Source organism: Mus pahari, chromosome X, assembly GCF_900095145.1.
Source record: "Mus pahari chromosome X, PAHARI_EIJ_v1.1, whole genome shotgun sequence".
NCBI lineage: Eukaryota > Metazoa > Chordata > Mammalia > Rodentia > Muridae > Mus > Mus pahari.
Genome location: NC_034613.1, coordinates 93,337,537 through 93,350,666, shown reverse-complemented (window position 1 = coordinate 93,350,666; position 13,130 = coordinate 93,337,537). Strand labels below are relative to the sequence as shown.

The 13,130-nt window shown below is 35.6% G+C and overlaps 1 protein-coding gene across 3 annotated transcripts in view; it reads left to right on the top strand.

The window, feature by feature from the left end:
• Positions 1-12,068, top strand: part of LOC110313895 (charged multivesicular body protein 1b-2) — a 40,082-nt gene extending 28,014 nt beyond the window's left edge. Inside the window, exons 3-9 of one of the 3 annotated variants that reach the window (XR_003843049.1) lie at positions 2,684-2,830; positions 3,185-3,253; positions 3,339-3,446; positions 7,385-7,428; positions 9,371-9,443; positions 9,860-9,957; positions 10,567-12,068. Coding sequence is in view for 2 of the 3 variants with exons in the window: in XM_029534502.1 (XP_029390362.1) it covers positions 2,684-2,830; positions 3,185-3,253; positions 3,339-3,446; positions 7,385-7,428; positions 9,371-9,443; positions 9,860-9,904 (486 nt within the window). In the remaining variant the exon portion in view is untranslated. Of the gene's footprint in view, positions 1-2,683; positions 2,831-3,184; positions 3,254-3,338; positions 3,447-7,384; positions 7,429-9,370; positions 9,444-9,859; positions 10,390-10,566 lie in introns of those variants that run through there. The other 2 variants (XM_029534502.1, XM_021188342.2) reach the window with 2 other exon arrangements.
• The last annotated feature ends 1,062 nt before the right edge of the window (positions 12,069-13,130 follow it).

Below are 13,130 nucleotides of genomic sequence, written 5' to 3'. Positions count from 1 at the left end.
ACTCCTGTTTGCAACTGTTTATTGCTTCTACTCAGATCACCAAGGGGAAAAAAATTACACTTGAAACTGAGCTCCTTATATGGCATCCTCCAGTACAGTGTTGCTTTGTGCCTGTACAGTGTTGCTTTGTGCCTGTACAGTGTTGCTGTGTGCCTGTACAGTGTTGCTGTGTGCCTGTACAGTGTTGCTGTGTGCCTGTACAGTGTTGCGGTGTGCCTATAAGGCATTTTTGTGTCATTCAGATAAAAAGAAACAGCCTTAAAATAGCATTACACCTAACTTTGTTTCATACATACATCTGACCCTTCAAAAGTCTTTCAAAGGCATTTCAAATCTTTAAAGGATACTTAGAATCTGATCATTTCTTACCAAGTTCAGTGTACTTATCTCCACCCAGCACATCTTTATCTTACATCACTTACTGCAAATAATCTTCAAATTGGCCTCTTTGTTTGGACTCTGTTCCCCAAATGGTTTTGTTTTAGTTTAGTTTAGGTTTTTTTTCCCTCAGTGTTAGAAATCAAGCCCAACACCATTGCTCCTGTTAGACAAGTACTCCACCACTGAACCACTGAGCTACACCTCGGTCCCATAGCCAAAGGAAGGATTTGAAAGACAGAAGTAGTAACTTGTGTCAGTGTTCTGCTCAGAACTTTGTCTTAATCTCTTCTCTCCAAATAAAAGTTCAGAGTTTTAAAATGGCTCCAAAGCCATATGTGATTGATTTGCTTACTGGATTTCATTTCTGATTTACCATTTTGTAGACTTTCTTTAGTTGTGTTGAGCTCACCCCACCCCTAGCTGGGTTTCTTCTCACTGGCATTTTTCTGCTTTCTATGCTAAATATCCATGACTTGATTGCCTTTCTTCCTTCCTCTCACTAAGATAGAGAAGCCATTTTATATTTCATATGTTTCCTCATAGCTCACTACATTAAAAGTCCTTTTCAGGGTCTAAAAGTTCAAGAATCAGAATCCTAACTTGTCTTTATTATTTTAAATATTTTGTTTTAATATTTTGAGCTTATAATTGCATTACTCTTCCCTTCTCATTCTTCAAGTCATCTCATAGCCTTTCTTTTTCACTGTCATATTATTTTATTTCTCTCTCTGACACCTGCTACTACTACCCCTATCCCCCGACCCTGAAGCAGGGTCTCACTATATAGCCTTGGTAGGCCTTGAACTCAGAGATTGCCCTGCCTCCCTGCCTCTGCCTCCCAAGTGCTAGAATAAAGGCATGCGCCACCTCTTTACATACCAACCACCTTTACCATTTTCTAGTGGTCTTGCTTATTATCAGACTGTGCTTAGACTCTGTGTTCAATAAGAACCCAGGGATTTCTTTGAGTTCACTACTAAATTACCAGTGCCTAAAACACTGCATTGTATTTGCTAGATGCTAGGTTCTCAGAGTGACTGGGCTGAGAGAAGGCCTTTTTAATATAAGGTATTATTTTTGACTTTAATTCTGTATTCACATGCAGGTATTTCTTTTGTAGGAATTTTTATTTAGCTAAAATGAACAAACTGGCATCAAACCAACAAAATCCCTTGAATATATTACAGGAGGAAGTGCTTCAGTCAAGGAGGCAATTATTGTTGGAAGGCAGTAGATGTATGCGTGAGTGAGAGGCAAACGTGTAGTATATGCCTGCAATCGCAGCTAGTCAGCTATTCAGGAGGCTCAGGCTAAGTTTGAATATATATCTGTATCCAGTAATTCAATATCCAGATATTTGTCTTAATGAAAACATTTGTAAAGTATGCAAAGTTACATATACTAGGAAAGTTATACAATTGTTATTTTTTTTTATTGAAAAACTGGGATCTCCTTCTTGAATTTCTCTTACTTCCCTACTACCTGTTCTACTTTGTTGTGTTAGAGGACTGTCTGAACTGTTTATTTTATTTAATGATTTTTCTGTACATAAATTTGTTCTTCTTTTAGTGTTATCCCTGATCCTGTGGATTATACCAGGAAAAGGCTGGATTCCTGTTACTTATAGCATTTTCATACTATAGAAACATACAGAAACTGCTTAATCACTTTATGTATGATTGGTAGTTGTTTTTTAAATAATGATGTAGCTTTATTTTAACTTCAGGTGATTTTTTTTTCACACAAAAGAAAATAAGATAGAAAACAGTGTATTCTATGCACCTGCTTTTGTTACAAACTATATAATTTATATATATAAAATATATTTAAATATGGGATAGTATATACTAAATTACAGCAAAATTAGCATGGAAATTGTCTATGATCAATTTTTAACTTTTAGTTTCTTTTTTTTATTTATTTATTTTTAGTCAAGGTCTCACTATGTAGCAGAGGAACTCGATATGTAGGTAAGGTGGGTCTCAAAATCTGAGTCGGATTGCCTCTGCCTCCTGATTGTGGAATTAAAAGTATGTGCCATGTGCAGCAAATTCTAATATCTTAAACTGTTAATACACATGCATTTTCTAATCATGAGATTAAAAAGAAAATAGGATTGTACATTATTCCTTTTATTGTTTTAATCATAATTATCTATCCAAAAGCTAATTAAAAACTCTTATAAACTAGAGTTAATATGGTGTCATTTATGTTTTTAAAATATCTGTACTTTTGTTCCTTGTCTTCACTGGTGTCTTGGTTTGTTATTTTTCTCCAACACTATTTTACTTGTTTAAAACAGGCCATTCAGAAGGGCAATACAGAAGTTGCAAGAATACATGCTGAAAATGCAATCCGTCAGAAAAACCAAGCAATCAATTTCTTGAGAATGAGTGCTAGGGTTGATGCTGTGGCAGCCAGAGTTCAAACTGCAGTAACAATGGGCAAGGTAAGACTAAGCATCTGTCAATCAAAGTCATATTGACAGAGTTCAAGGAGAAGAAGAAGATTTACATAAACCACAAGTCTGTGTCTTTTGCATGATATTGTAGGATGCAAATAAAGGACTTCATAGAAAATTAGATTTAGTGAGGAAAATTATTTTGGCAGTGGACTTTTCAACCATTTTTATTTTCTGTTTACTCAGGAACCATCAATAATATATATTACCTATACCAAGTTGCATAATGTGGTTTTACTGTGAAAGAAGTTATAGGCAAGTTTCCTAAGTTGATATATTAACAGTATGTTTTAAAGATTACCACATTTACATGTTGCTAAATCGGTTTTGTATTCCACATAGGTGACAAAATCCATGGCAGGTGTAGTTAAATCTATGGATGCTACATTGAGGAGTATGAACCTTGAGAAGGTAAATATAAAGAAGAACCATTCTCACTCAATGTTCAGCTAGCATCTTTTCAGGATACATTTTTCTTATGACTATATCTTTATAGATTTCTGCCTTAATGGACAAATTTGAACATCAGTTTGAAACATTGGATGTTCAGACACAGCAAATGGAAGATACAATGAGTAGCACTACTACCCTCACAACACCACAGGTAAGAGTAACAGCTTTACTTTCAGTGGTTTCTTAAAGCTGAATTGATCTGGCCATAGTGACACATGTTTGCTATCATAGTACTTAGGAGTTGAGGCAAGATTTCTAAGAGGTTGAGACCAGCCTGTGCTTGGAATAAATTCCAGGCCAGCCTGGGTTGCATTGTGGGAACCACTGTTGAAACACAAATCACCTACTTTTAAAATATAATGGTTTTATGAATATAAATCATCTCCTTACCTTGCAAAACATAGCCCAAGTGCACTTGGTAAGCTTGCTACTGCTCTACCCTCAGATAGTTAAGAATGTTTTAGAGGATAACATTACCTAGCACTGAGTGTGGTTTGGAATTCTGGTGATTTTATTAGATCACATATATAGAATCTAGAGCTGTTTCCACATGCTGGCTAATACTCTTATCTTAATAACAAAATTTAATATGTGCATAATATTGGGTAACATGATATTTTGATACATAGATTATTTAATGTTTAAATCAGTGCCCACATATATACTCAAACAGTTGATATTTTTGCTCTTGTCTTACTGTTATGTATTACTAATTTATCAACCTTTTCTACAATCTAATTTTCTTTACCCTCTGATAACCACAATCATACCCTTGACTTGCATATGTAATTGATATTATGGACTACCTGTCTTTTTTGCCTAGATAATTCCACTTATTTTGTATTTCACCTATAGCGTCACAAATAGTAGACTTTTGTCTTTTAGGGGGAGTAAATAGTATTCTGTATGCATTGTGAGCTCTTTTTCTGAATTCATTGGTTGATAGACATCTAAGATATTTCTATTTCATGGCTCTTGTGAATTTTATCTCAATTAACGTGAAAGTACTTTCATCTCTTTAACATATTATCATTTCCTTAGAATATATAACTTATTGTGAGATTGCTCAGTCAGATTGTAGTTTAAGATTTTATGGAAAATTTATACTGTTTTCCATAATGGCCATACTAATGTACATTTCACTAGTAGTGTATACAAGTCTCCTGTCCTCTACAGTTTCCTTATGAAGGTACATTATATCATGTCAAGATGATTTTATAATTAGCCAGATTTCAGAAACACAACTAAATTGGAAAGATGGCTTGGATTAAATAAAGGTATTTGAATTTCCAGTCCTGCTCTGCTGCTAACTAACTTTGAGAACTAGATTAAGATACTATCCTAAGAAAGAATAAGTCTAATCCTGGAAAGGATTGATGCCACAGGCTGGGCGGATACTGGGATGGGGTGTTCAGAGGTGAAGGGGAGGGAGGAACTCTATGAGAGATGTCCAGGAGGCGGGGCAGCATTTGGGAATAAATAAATAAACAAACAAACAAACTTCTTTTAAAAATATACTACTCTGAAGTTCTGAGGATATAGCTAAGTTGTTAGAATGGATGTACAGCGTACATAATTTATAAACATTATTCTTTGATGGCCACTTACATATTATGAAGGTAGAAAGTGATGCAAGAGAGCATACAGTGTCCTCCTCTGCCTTCATATTCATATGCAAGTGCAAGTGCGCCTCTCCCATGTTCATATAGAGCACACACACACACACACACACACACACATTTGCACAAGTAACACACAAGTGCTTTCCTTCTTTTATCTCCTTCCTGCCCTCTCCTAGAACTAATCTGCCTCTCGTCAATGACTCAAAAGCATGCAAAATAATAGAAGCAGGCCTTGATCTTTTGTAATATTATTGAACATAGTTGGGTAAATGAAAAAATACCCTATAACCCAGGAGTTGCACTTCTAAGCTCATGCACCAAGAGATTCCTTGTGTGTGAACAAACATATGCACACACACATGGTTATTTATTTAACCATTGTCTGTGATAGAAATTAAGAAAAAATAAGTGTTCAGAAATTGAGTATATATGCTAAATTTAGTATATTGCAAGTATCCCATCAAAGAGTTATATTGAATGAACTAAACCTCTAGATACCAGTAAAATTATATTTAGAAGATTAAGGAATACAAGTTGTAGAATAATACATTACTCAAATTTTGGAACACAGTGCTTCTTTAGTTATGGATATAAACAAATCTTGTTTATATGATTTATTATTTTCTGAATATTTTCTATGTTTGAAAACATTTTTGAATGAGTTCAAAGAATCAAAGAAAGTAAGGCCCCAACAATAATATTATCAGTTTCTTTTAAACCATGCAAGTTATTACTGGTAGAACTATGACTACACTTTAGAATTTCTTCTTGTGTGCTCAAAACATTTTTGGTAACTGTTTAAAAATGAGAAGAGATTTTTGATTAAACAGACTATATTTCTTGAAAACTCTTATAATGTAGTAAATGTGTCAATATAGGATTAGTGGTGATAGTGTGCACCTGTAAGACCAGGACTTGGAAGCTTGAAACCAGGGAACCTCAAGGTTTAGGATTCCAGAGCACCCTAAGTTACATAGAGAAAGCAACAATACCAAAGTAGCTAGAAATCCATATGGGATTGGTTCTGAGATCCCGAATAGACCTCAAAATTCAATGATGTGCCATTTCCCTATTTATAGTTCTAGAGTCTGCATATAATATACATACATCTCATAAAATATTAATTGCCTCTTAATTACAAATAATGCCTAACACACTGTAAGTGCTATAGTTTACTTTCTGAATTGTAGAAATGCTAATAAGGTGAAAAGTCTGTAAATTATGGGCACAATTTCTTCTCTGAATATTTATCTTTTGCAATTGGCTAAGCCTACAGTTAAACCCACAAAGGGTTTTGTGCCATAGATACATAATATAAGTATATTTTGTCTGTTAATATTTTTGTCAAAGATCAGTATAATGCCAGATTTATTTGTGTTAAAGAATAACTAAGCTAATTTAAATCTATTACATACAACTAAACTGGGTTATACCAGAGCTTTATAAGGTGGATCACACCCTTGCAGTATTACATTACACAGAGATGTGAGTCTGACTGGCAGCATTGTTCAGACAACTTAGTATTAGACTTTAAAGCTTAACATTCCCGAACGAGCAGAGACAGCTTGTCCTGCCTCTTTATAGTACTTGGAGCTAGGGAAGGAAGGGAACAGAAGCACACTCTAGGCTGCCTGCATCAGCCCTTGAAGTACCACATCTCAAATGTTCTAGGACCACCCCCTTCCACTGTCATCGTTACCAGTGAGAAATGGTTCTCCTCAGTAAAGAAACTTTCCAGACGTTTACATTTGCACATCTGCCTCAGACACTAGAAGCCCTAGAGAAGCGCATCTGCAACCTTTAACCTCTGACCCTCAGGAGAAAGGTGATTTTAGCCCAGAATTAGGAGGGAACTATAGACTAAAAAAGGTTTTTGGAGAAACAGGCCAAGACAGGGCCTGGGTCAATTAATTGTTATCAAGTTAAAGTGAAAGACAGTAAACTGCTTATCTTCAGTTTTTGTCTTCTCTTTGATGTTTTGCTATTTCCTTGTGGCTTAGAATATAAAATAAATTGTTAATATTTGTTCTGAATAAATATTTTTTCCGTAAAAATAAAAATAAAATAAAAGCTTAACATTCAAGTTGCTGTCTGAAATGGTGTTGCGCCCCCTTGTGGCAAAAATATTTTTTAAGGATTGTTTTAAAAGTTTTGAAGGGCAAGGAGTTTGTGTGTGTGGGTGTGTGTGTGTGCGCGCGCGCTTGTTTTATTTTACAAAAGTTTTATTATTTTACTTTTGATTATGTGGGGGTGAGGGAACTGTGTACTAGTGACAACATGTTCCTGTACAGGACAGAGGCTTTATATCCCTCAGGTTTTGGAGTTAAGGGCAATTGTGAGCCTCTAGACATGGTTACTATAGCCCCTATTTTAAAAGTTAAAAATCAGTTTCCTAAACGAAACCAAACCCAAAAGCCAACCAAAAACTAATACTACAAAACTATGAATTTATATTTTCTTTTTTTAGAACCAAGTGGACATGCTGCTTCAGGAAATGGCAGATGAAGCTGGGTAAGGTCCTTTCACTCAAACCCTTTTAAGTAATCTGCATTTGACATTTAGAGGTCTTACATGTTGATAATATGAGGTTAGAATGTTGCTCAGAGTGTCTGCCTAGTATATGTGAAGCCCTGGTCTGAAGAAACATAAGTCCTTCTAAAAATTTGCTATGGATTGAAAAATTTGTCTTTAAACCCATTGGTCCAGCTTGGAGTTTTGACATTTTATAGAGATACTGTTTCAAGGTCTTTTAACAGTTACCTCCCTTTTCTAGTCATTCTCTCTCTCTCTCTCTCTCTCTCTCTCTCTCTCTCTCTCTCTCTCTCTCTCTCACACACACACACACACACACACACACACACACACGCAAATGTGAATTTTCAAACCATAATGGCATCATCTCCAGCAAGTCTCTGGAGCTAGATTCATTCAGCGGGTGATGTTATGAAATACTTGGAGATGGTCCAGAGGTAAGGACTTAGCACCATTTCTCCCAGTTGTGACAGCTATATATGTCTCTAGATATTGCTAGCTGTTTCTTGGGAAAATGAGAACAGTATTGAAAAATTAATTGATCAGTAACTGAAGCAAGAGAAGCAGGTAGAACCACTGATACAGAAACATTGATTTCCAGCATGAAGGACTTTTAGATATCTAGTTGTTTGAGTTAACAATTTTCATAATGAAATTTTAGTATAGGGTATGTTTGCCTTTCTAAAAAAAAATCTGCCAGTAGCATCCCTTAATGCCATTTAAAATTACTGTTTTACTTGTATAGTTTTCATGCTAGAATACACACTATTTTAGAGACAAACAGAAAAAAGTAGTTTATATCCTAGAAGAATACTGCAGTAGAGATTAAGGTCATGGAACTTACAGGTGAACAAACAACAGCCCTAGATCTACACATATTCTAGCTCATTCACTGGGGTGATATGAACTTGGGATAACTGCATTAAGTTTTTTTTTTAAAAAAAAAAAAAAAAAAACATTGTGTAGTTGAATGAAATCCTTGGTTCTTCAGGGTCCCCTGAATCAACTGAGCAAGGCTCATATGAGCTCACAAAGGCCGAAGCAACAAGCATAAGGCCTACACAATCTGCACAATGTCCTGAGGATGTGTTACAGCTTTCAGCTTAGTATTGTCATGGGACTTTTGAGTGTATAAACAAGCGGGTCTCTAATACTTCTGCCTGATCTTGTGGCTCCTTTCCTTCTGCTGGGTTGCCTTGTCCAACCTCCATGTGATGGTTCATGCTTCATTTTAGTATAGGTTATTTGGTTATATTTACTTTTTAAGTCTTAGAAGCCGCCGATTTTTTTTTTTTTTTCCGAGACAGGGTTTCTCTGTATAGCCCTGGCTGTCCTGGAACTCACTTTATAGTCTTCAAACTCAGAAATCCGCCTGTCTCTGCCTCCCGAGTACTGGGATTAAAGATGTGCGCCACCACGCCCTGCAGGCCAATTATTTTCTAATGAGAGACAGAAAGGGAGTAGATCCAGAGGGGAGAAAAGGTGGGGAAGAACTAGGAGGGAAAACTATAATCAAGACATACTATATGAAAGAGGAATCTATTTTCAATAAATGGAAAATTATACTTTGGATTTAAAAATAATGAAGCTAAATAAAAAATAAATAGAATGAAAAAAATCCAAAAAATTTTTAATCAAAAAAGAGAAATTCTTGGTTCTACTAAGAGAATTCAGGAACTGAAGACTAAACTAATCTGGATCCTTAAGCTTCTTTAGCTCAAAGAAAATGCTTAAAAATCATCAGTCACATATCCAAAATCATTTTGAAGACATTCAAGTTCTATTTACATGTAAACATGGTTTTATTTTTACTTAAAACAAAAGGTTATGGTGCTCAAGTTTGCAGTGTCTATATGATTATTATAAAATGTCTATATTAACATTCATTGGTTCTGATTTTTTTAATTTTATCTTTATTTAGCCTCGATCTCAATATGGAGCTACCCCAGGGTCAGACAGGGTCTGTTGGTGCAAGTGTTGCTTCTGCAGAGCAGGTAGAGATCGAATTTTATTTTAATTCATGTACCTGATTTCTATTTAAATTAAAATTTAGGAGATGTATATTTATGTGCAGCATATATATTTGCATACAAGAAAACATATTCACCTTTTTATGAAGAGTATTTTTCTACTATGATACATCATTAAAAATGAAGAAAATATGAGAAGACATTAGCTCTGTAATGGTGGGTATTTTCAATTTGCATGCACATTTCATTTCTTACATTGTTTTGCTAACCTTCATTCTGCTCTAAGTTCAGTTTCTTTTGAGATATTTTAAAAAACTAACTGCCTAACATTTATATAAATTTCATAAGACTTTTAAATTGTATTTACAGTGAGAGGATTAAAATTTTGTGGGTAATATTTGTTACAGCCTTTGATAATTTGTAAATTTGGCTTTCTCTAGGATGAACTGTCACAGAGGCTTGCTCGTCTTCGTGATCAAGTGTAACTTAAATAACTGGTGCTTCTGTTTTCTCCACATATTTCTGAAACATCATTTGTGTGTGTATATATAGATAAGTTGTATTCTAGTTACAAAAACATCATACATGACAATGTTTGGACATCATTTATATATGATGCTTTCTTTTGCCTTGTGTATTTCACAGTTCATTGAGAAATTCCAGGGAATTTCCACATTGGCAGATTTTATAGTTCTATATATTGTGTGTAAAAGTGTGAGGGACATATTTTTGTAGATGTCTTTGGCAAAGCTAGTATTAGTTTTCTGTATATTATACATCTTCCTCAAATATTAGAGCAAACATCTAGCACCAAAGTAATGCTAAGTAAAGTAATTTTGTCAGAATAATGTATAGAATAAAGGCTTTGTTTTTACTTATTGAAAGTAACTTTCAATTATTGTCTGTGATGAAATTTGATTTTGTAAAAATAACAACAGGGAAAGCACATTCATTTAATATGTTCACATAACCCAGAGCATCTTATTTTAAGTATCAAAAGATAGAATATATATATATATATATATATATATATATATATATATATATATATATAGTTTCCATGGGATTTTTGAAAATTATTTTTATTTTGTATGTATGGTTGTTTTGCCTGCAAGTTTAATTGTGTACTTACTCTGTGTGCCCACAGAGACCAGAAGAGGACATTGGATTCCCCAGGAACTAGAGCTATAGACAATTGGGAGCCAACATATGGATGCTAGGATTCAAACCCATCTCTTCTAGAAGACCAGCCAGTGCTCTTAACTCCTGAGCCATGTGTTTAGCTGCAGTTTTGTTTTGTTGTTGTCGTTGTTTTGCTTGTTTATTTTAGAGACAGGGCAGAAATATATAGCCCAGAGTAGCCTGAAACTCAGTGAGCCTCTAGCCTTGGTCTCTAAGTATATACCACCATGCCCAGCTCATTTTCTATGATTTGTGGGGGAGGGGGGTTGTCATGCACGTTAGTTATTTTTTCTGTTTCTATGATAAATAACCATGCTCAAAAGTGGCTTATGGAAGAAAGAAAGTATTTTGGCTTATGGTTCCAGGGAAATGAGGGCTCTGTCATGGTGGGGAGGTGTGGCATCAAGAACAAGAAGCTGAGCTGGTACATGTTTAATTGCACACACAAAGCAGAAAGAACAGGCTGTAAGTGTGACAGACCTAGAAGCTTTCAAAGCCCATCCCAGTGACATATTTCATTTAGTAAATTTGCATATCTCCATACCTTCTCCATAAGGCACCACCAACTGGGAAACAATTATTCAACTGCATGAGTCTACGGAAAAATTTCTCGTTCAGACCACCACATTCCTCTCCCTGGCTTCCATAGGCTTATGGCTGTATCATAATGCAAAATGTATGTACTCTGATGTTAAAGGTGCCCATTATCTTTCTCAGTCTCAATACTATTTGAAATTTCAAAGTCCAGCATCTCTTGTGAGACTCAAGACAATCTCTAGCCACTGATAAAATCTAAAAGCAAATAATATACTTCCAACATACAGTGGCACAGGTTATGCATTATCATTTTAGAAGGGAGGAATGGGGACATAGTGAGGAAATACTGGGACTACAGAGAGACTGAAAGCTCACAGGGCATACAAAGAAGCAAATCCTGTAGCTGTGTGTGGGATGTTGGGGCCTACTTTCAGAGGGCTTGGATGGCTTAACTCCTCCAGCTTTGCTGCCTGATTCAACAGCTCACTCTCTAGTACCATCTTCTCCATTACTTACTTCTCTGTTGCTGTGATTAAGCACCATGACCAGAAGCAGGGAGGCATGATAGCAGGATCAGGAAGCCAAGAGATCATTCTGTCCATGGTACACATGAAGCAGAGAGAGCCAGCTGGAAGTGTAGCAAAATAGTACACTCTCAATGCCTGTTGCTGGTGAAATAATTCCTCCCACAGAGTACAGTGACCTGTACCATAACCTTCCCAACTGGTGATCAAAGTTTCAAATATGTGAGCCTATAGGAGATTCAGTCAAGCCAGAACATTATGTAAAGAGAAACACAGTAAATATTTACTCGGTTTTCATCCACTGTAAAGTTTAAATTATTATAGTTTTTAGCCAGTAATTTAATGATGACTTCATTAATTTTTTTTTTAAAACTGGCTATTCCTTTTTTTTTAAGATTTATTTATTTATTATATGTAAGTACACTGTAGCTGTCTTCAGACACTCCAGAAGAGGGCATCAGATCTTGTTACGGATGGTTATGAGCCACCATGTGGTTGCTGGGATTTGAACTCCGGACCTTCGGAAGAGCAGTCAGGTGCTCTTACCCACTGAGCCATCTCAGCAGTCCGACTTCATTAATTTTTAAGACCTTTTAATGGACAATTTATTACATAAATAGGAAAATTCTGCAACATTAATCCAGAGTTTGTATTGGGATACCCTAGATATCCATAGAAGGGATTTGATGGACTAAAGTATTTATGCCATAAAAAATGTGTTCTCTGTTGGTATGAATTAAATAGTTTCTGATCTTTTAACTTGAATAATAATTGTTAGATTTATTACTACCACTTAGCTCCACAACTAGCTGTTCATTCTTTTATGTTGCAACCGTATCAGACTTACCTTTTAAAAATATTAATATCAGGGCTGTAAAGTAAAGAGTTCATACTACTGTTACAAGAGGACCTGCCTTTGTGTCTCAGCAGCACATCAGTTACCTCACAACATCCTGTAAATCTGCCTCCTGGGGATTCAGTGACCTTTCCTGGTTCCCACAGGGTACCTGAACTCATGTGTATAGATACACACAGACACACACATAATTTTGAAATAAAGATATACTGGACATGGTCACACATACCTTTAATCTCAGCACTCAGGAGACGCAGCTGCGAGTTCCAGGCCAGCTGAAGATACATTATGAGATCACATCTCAAAAAATATTTTTAAAACATTGATGAGGCAGGTAAGATAGCGTAGTAGATATAGGCACTTGCCACCAAGCCTGGCGACCTGAGTTCAGTGCCTGTGACCCACATGGTGGATGTAAAGATCCAGCTCCTGCAAATTGTCCTCTGACCTCCACACATATTCCATTGCATGCACACAATTTTTTAAATTAAAAGCTACATTAATGGATTCTAAGTTTTATTTTCATTTGTTCATTCTTTTATCAATGTAATGAAAATATACCTCTTAGACTGTATTCCTAAACCAATAGCCTAAGCATGTGATGGTATCATT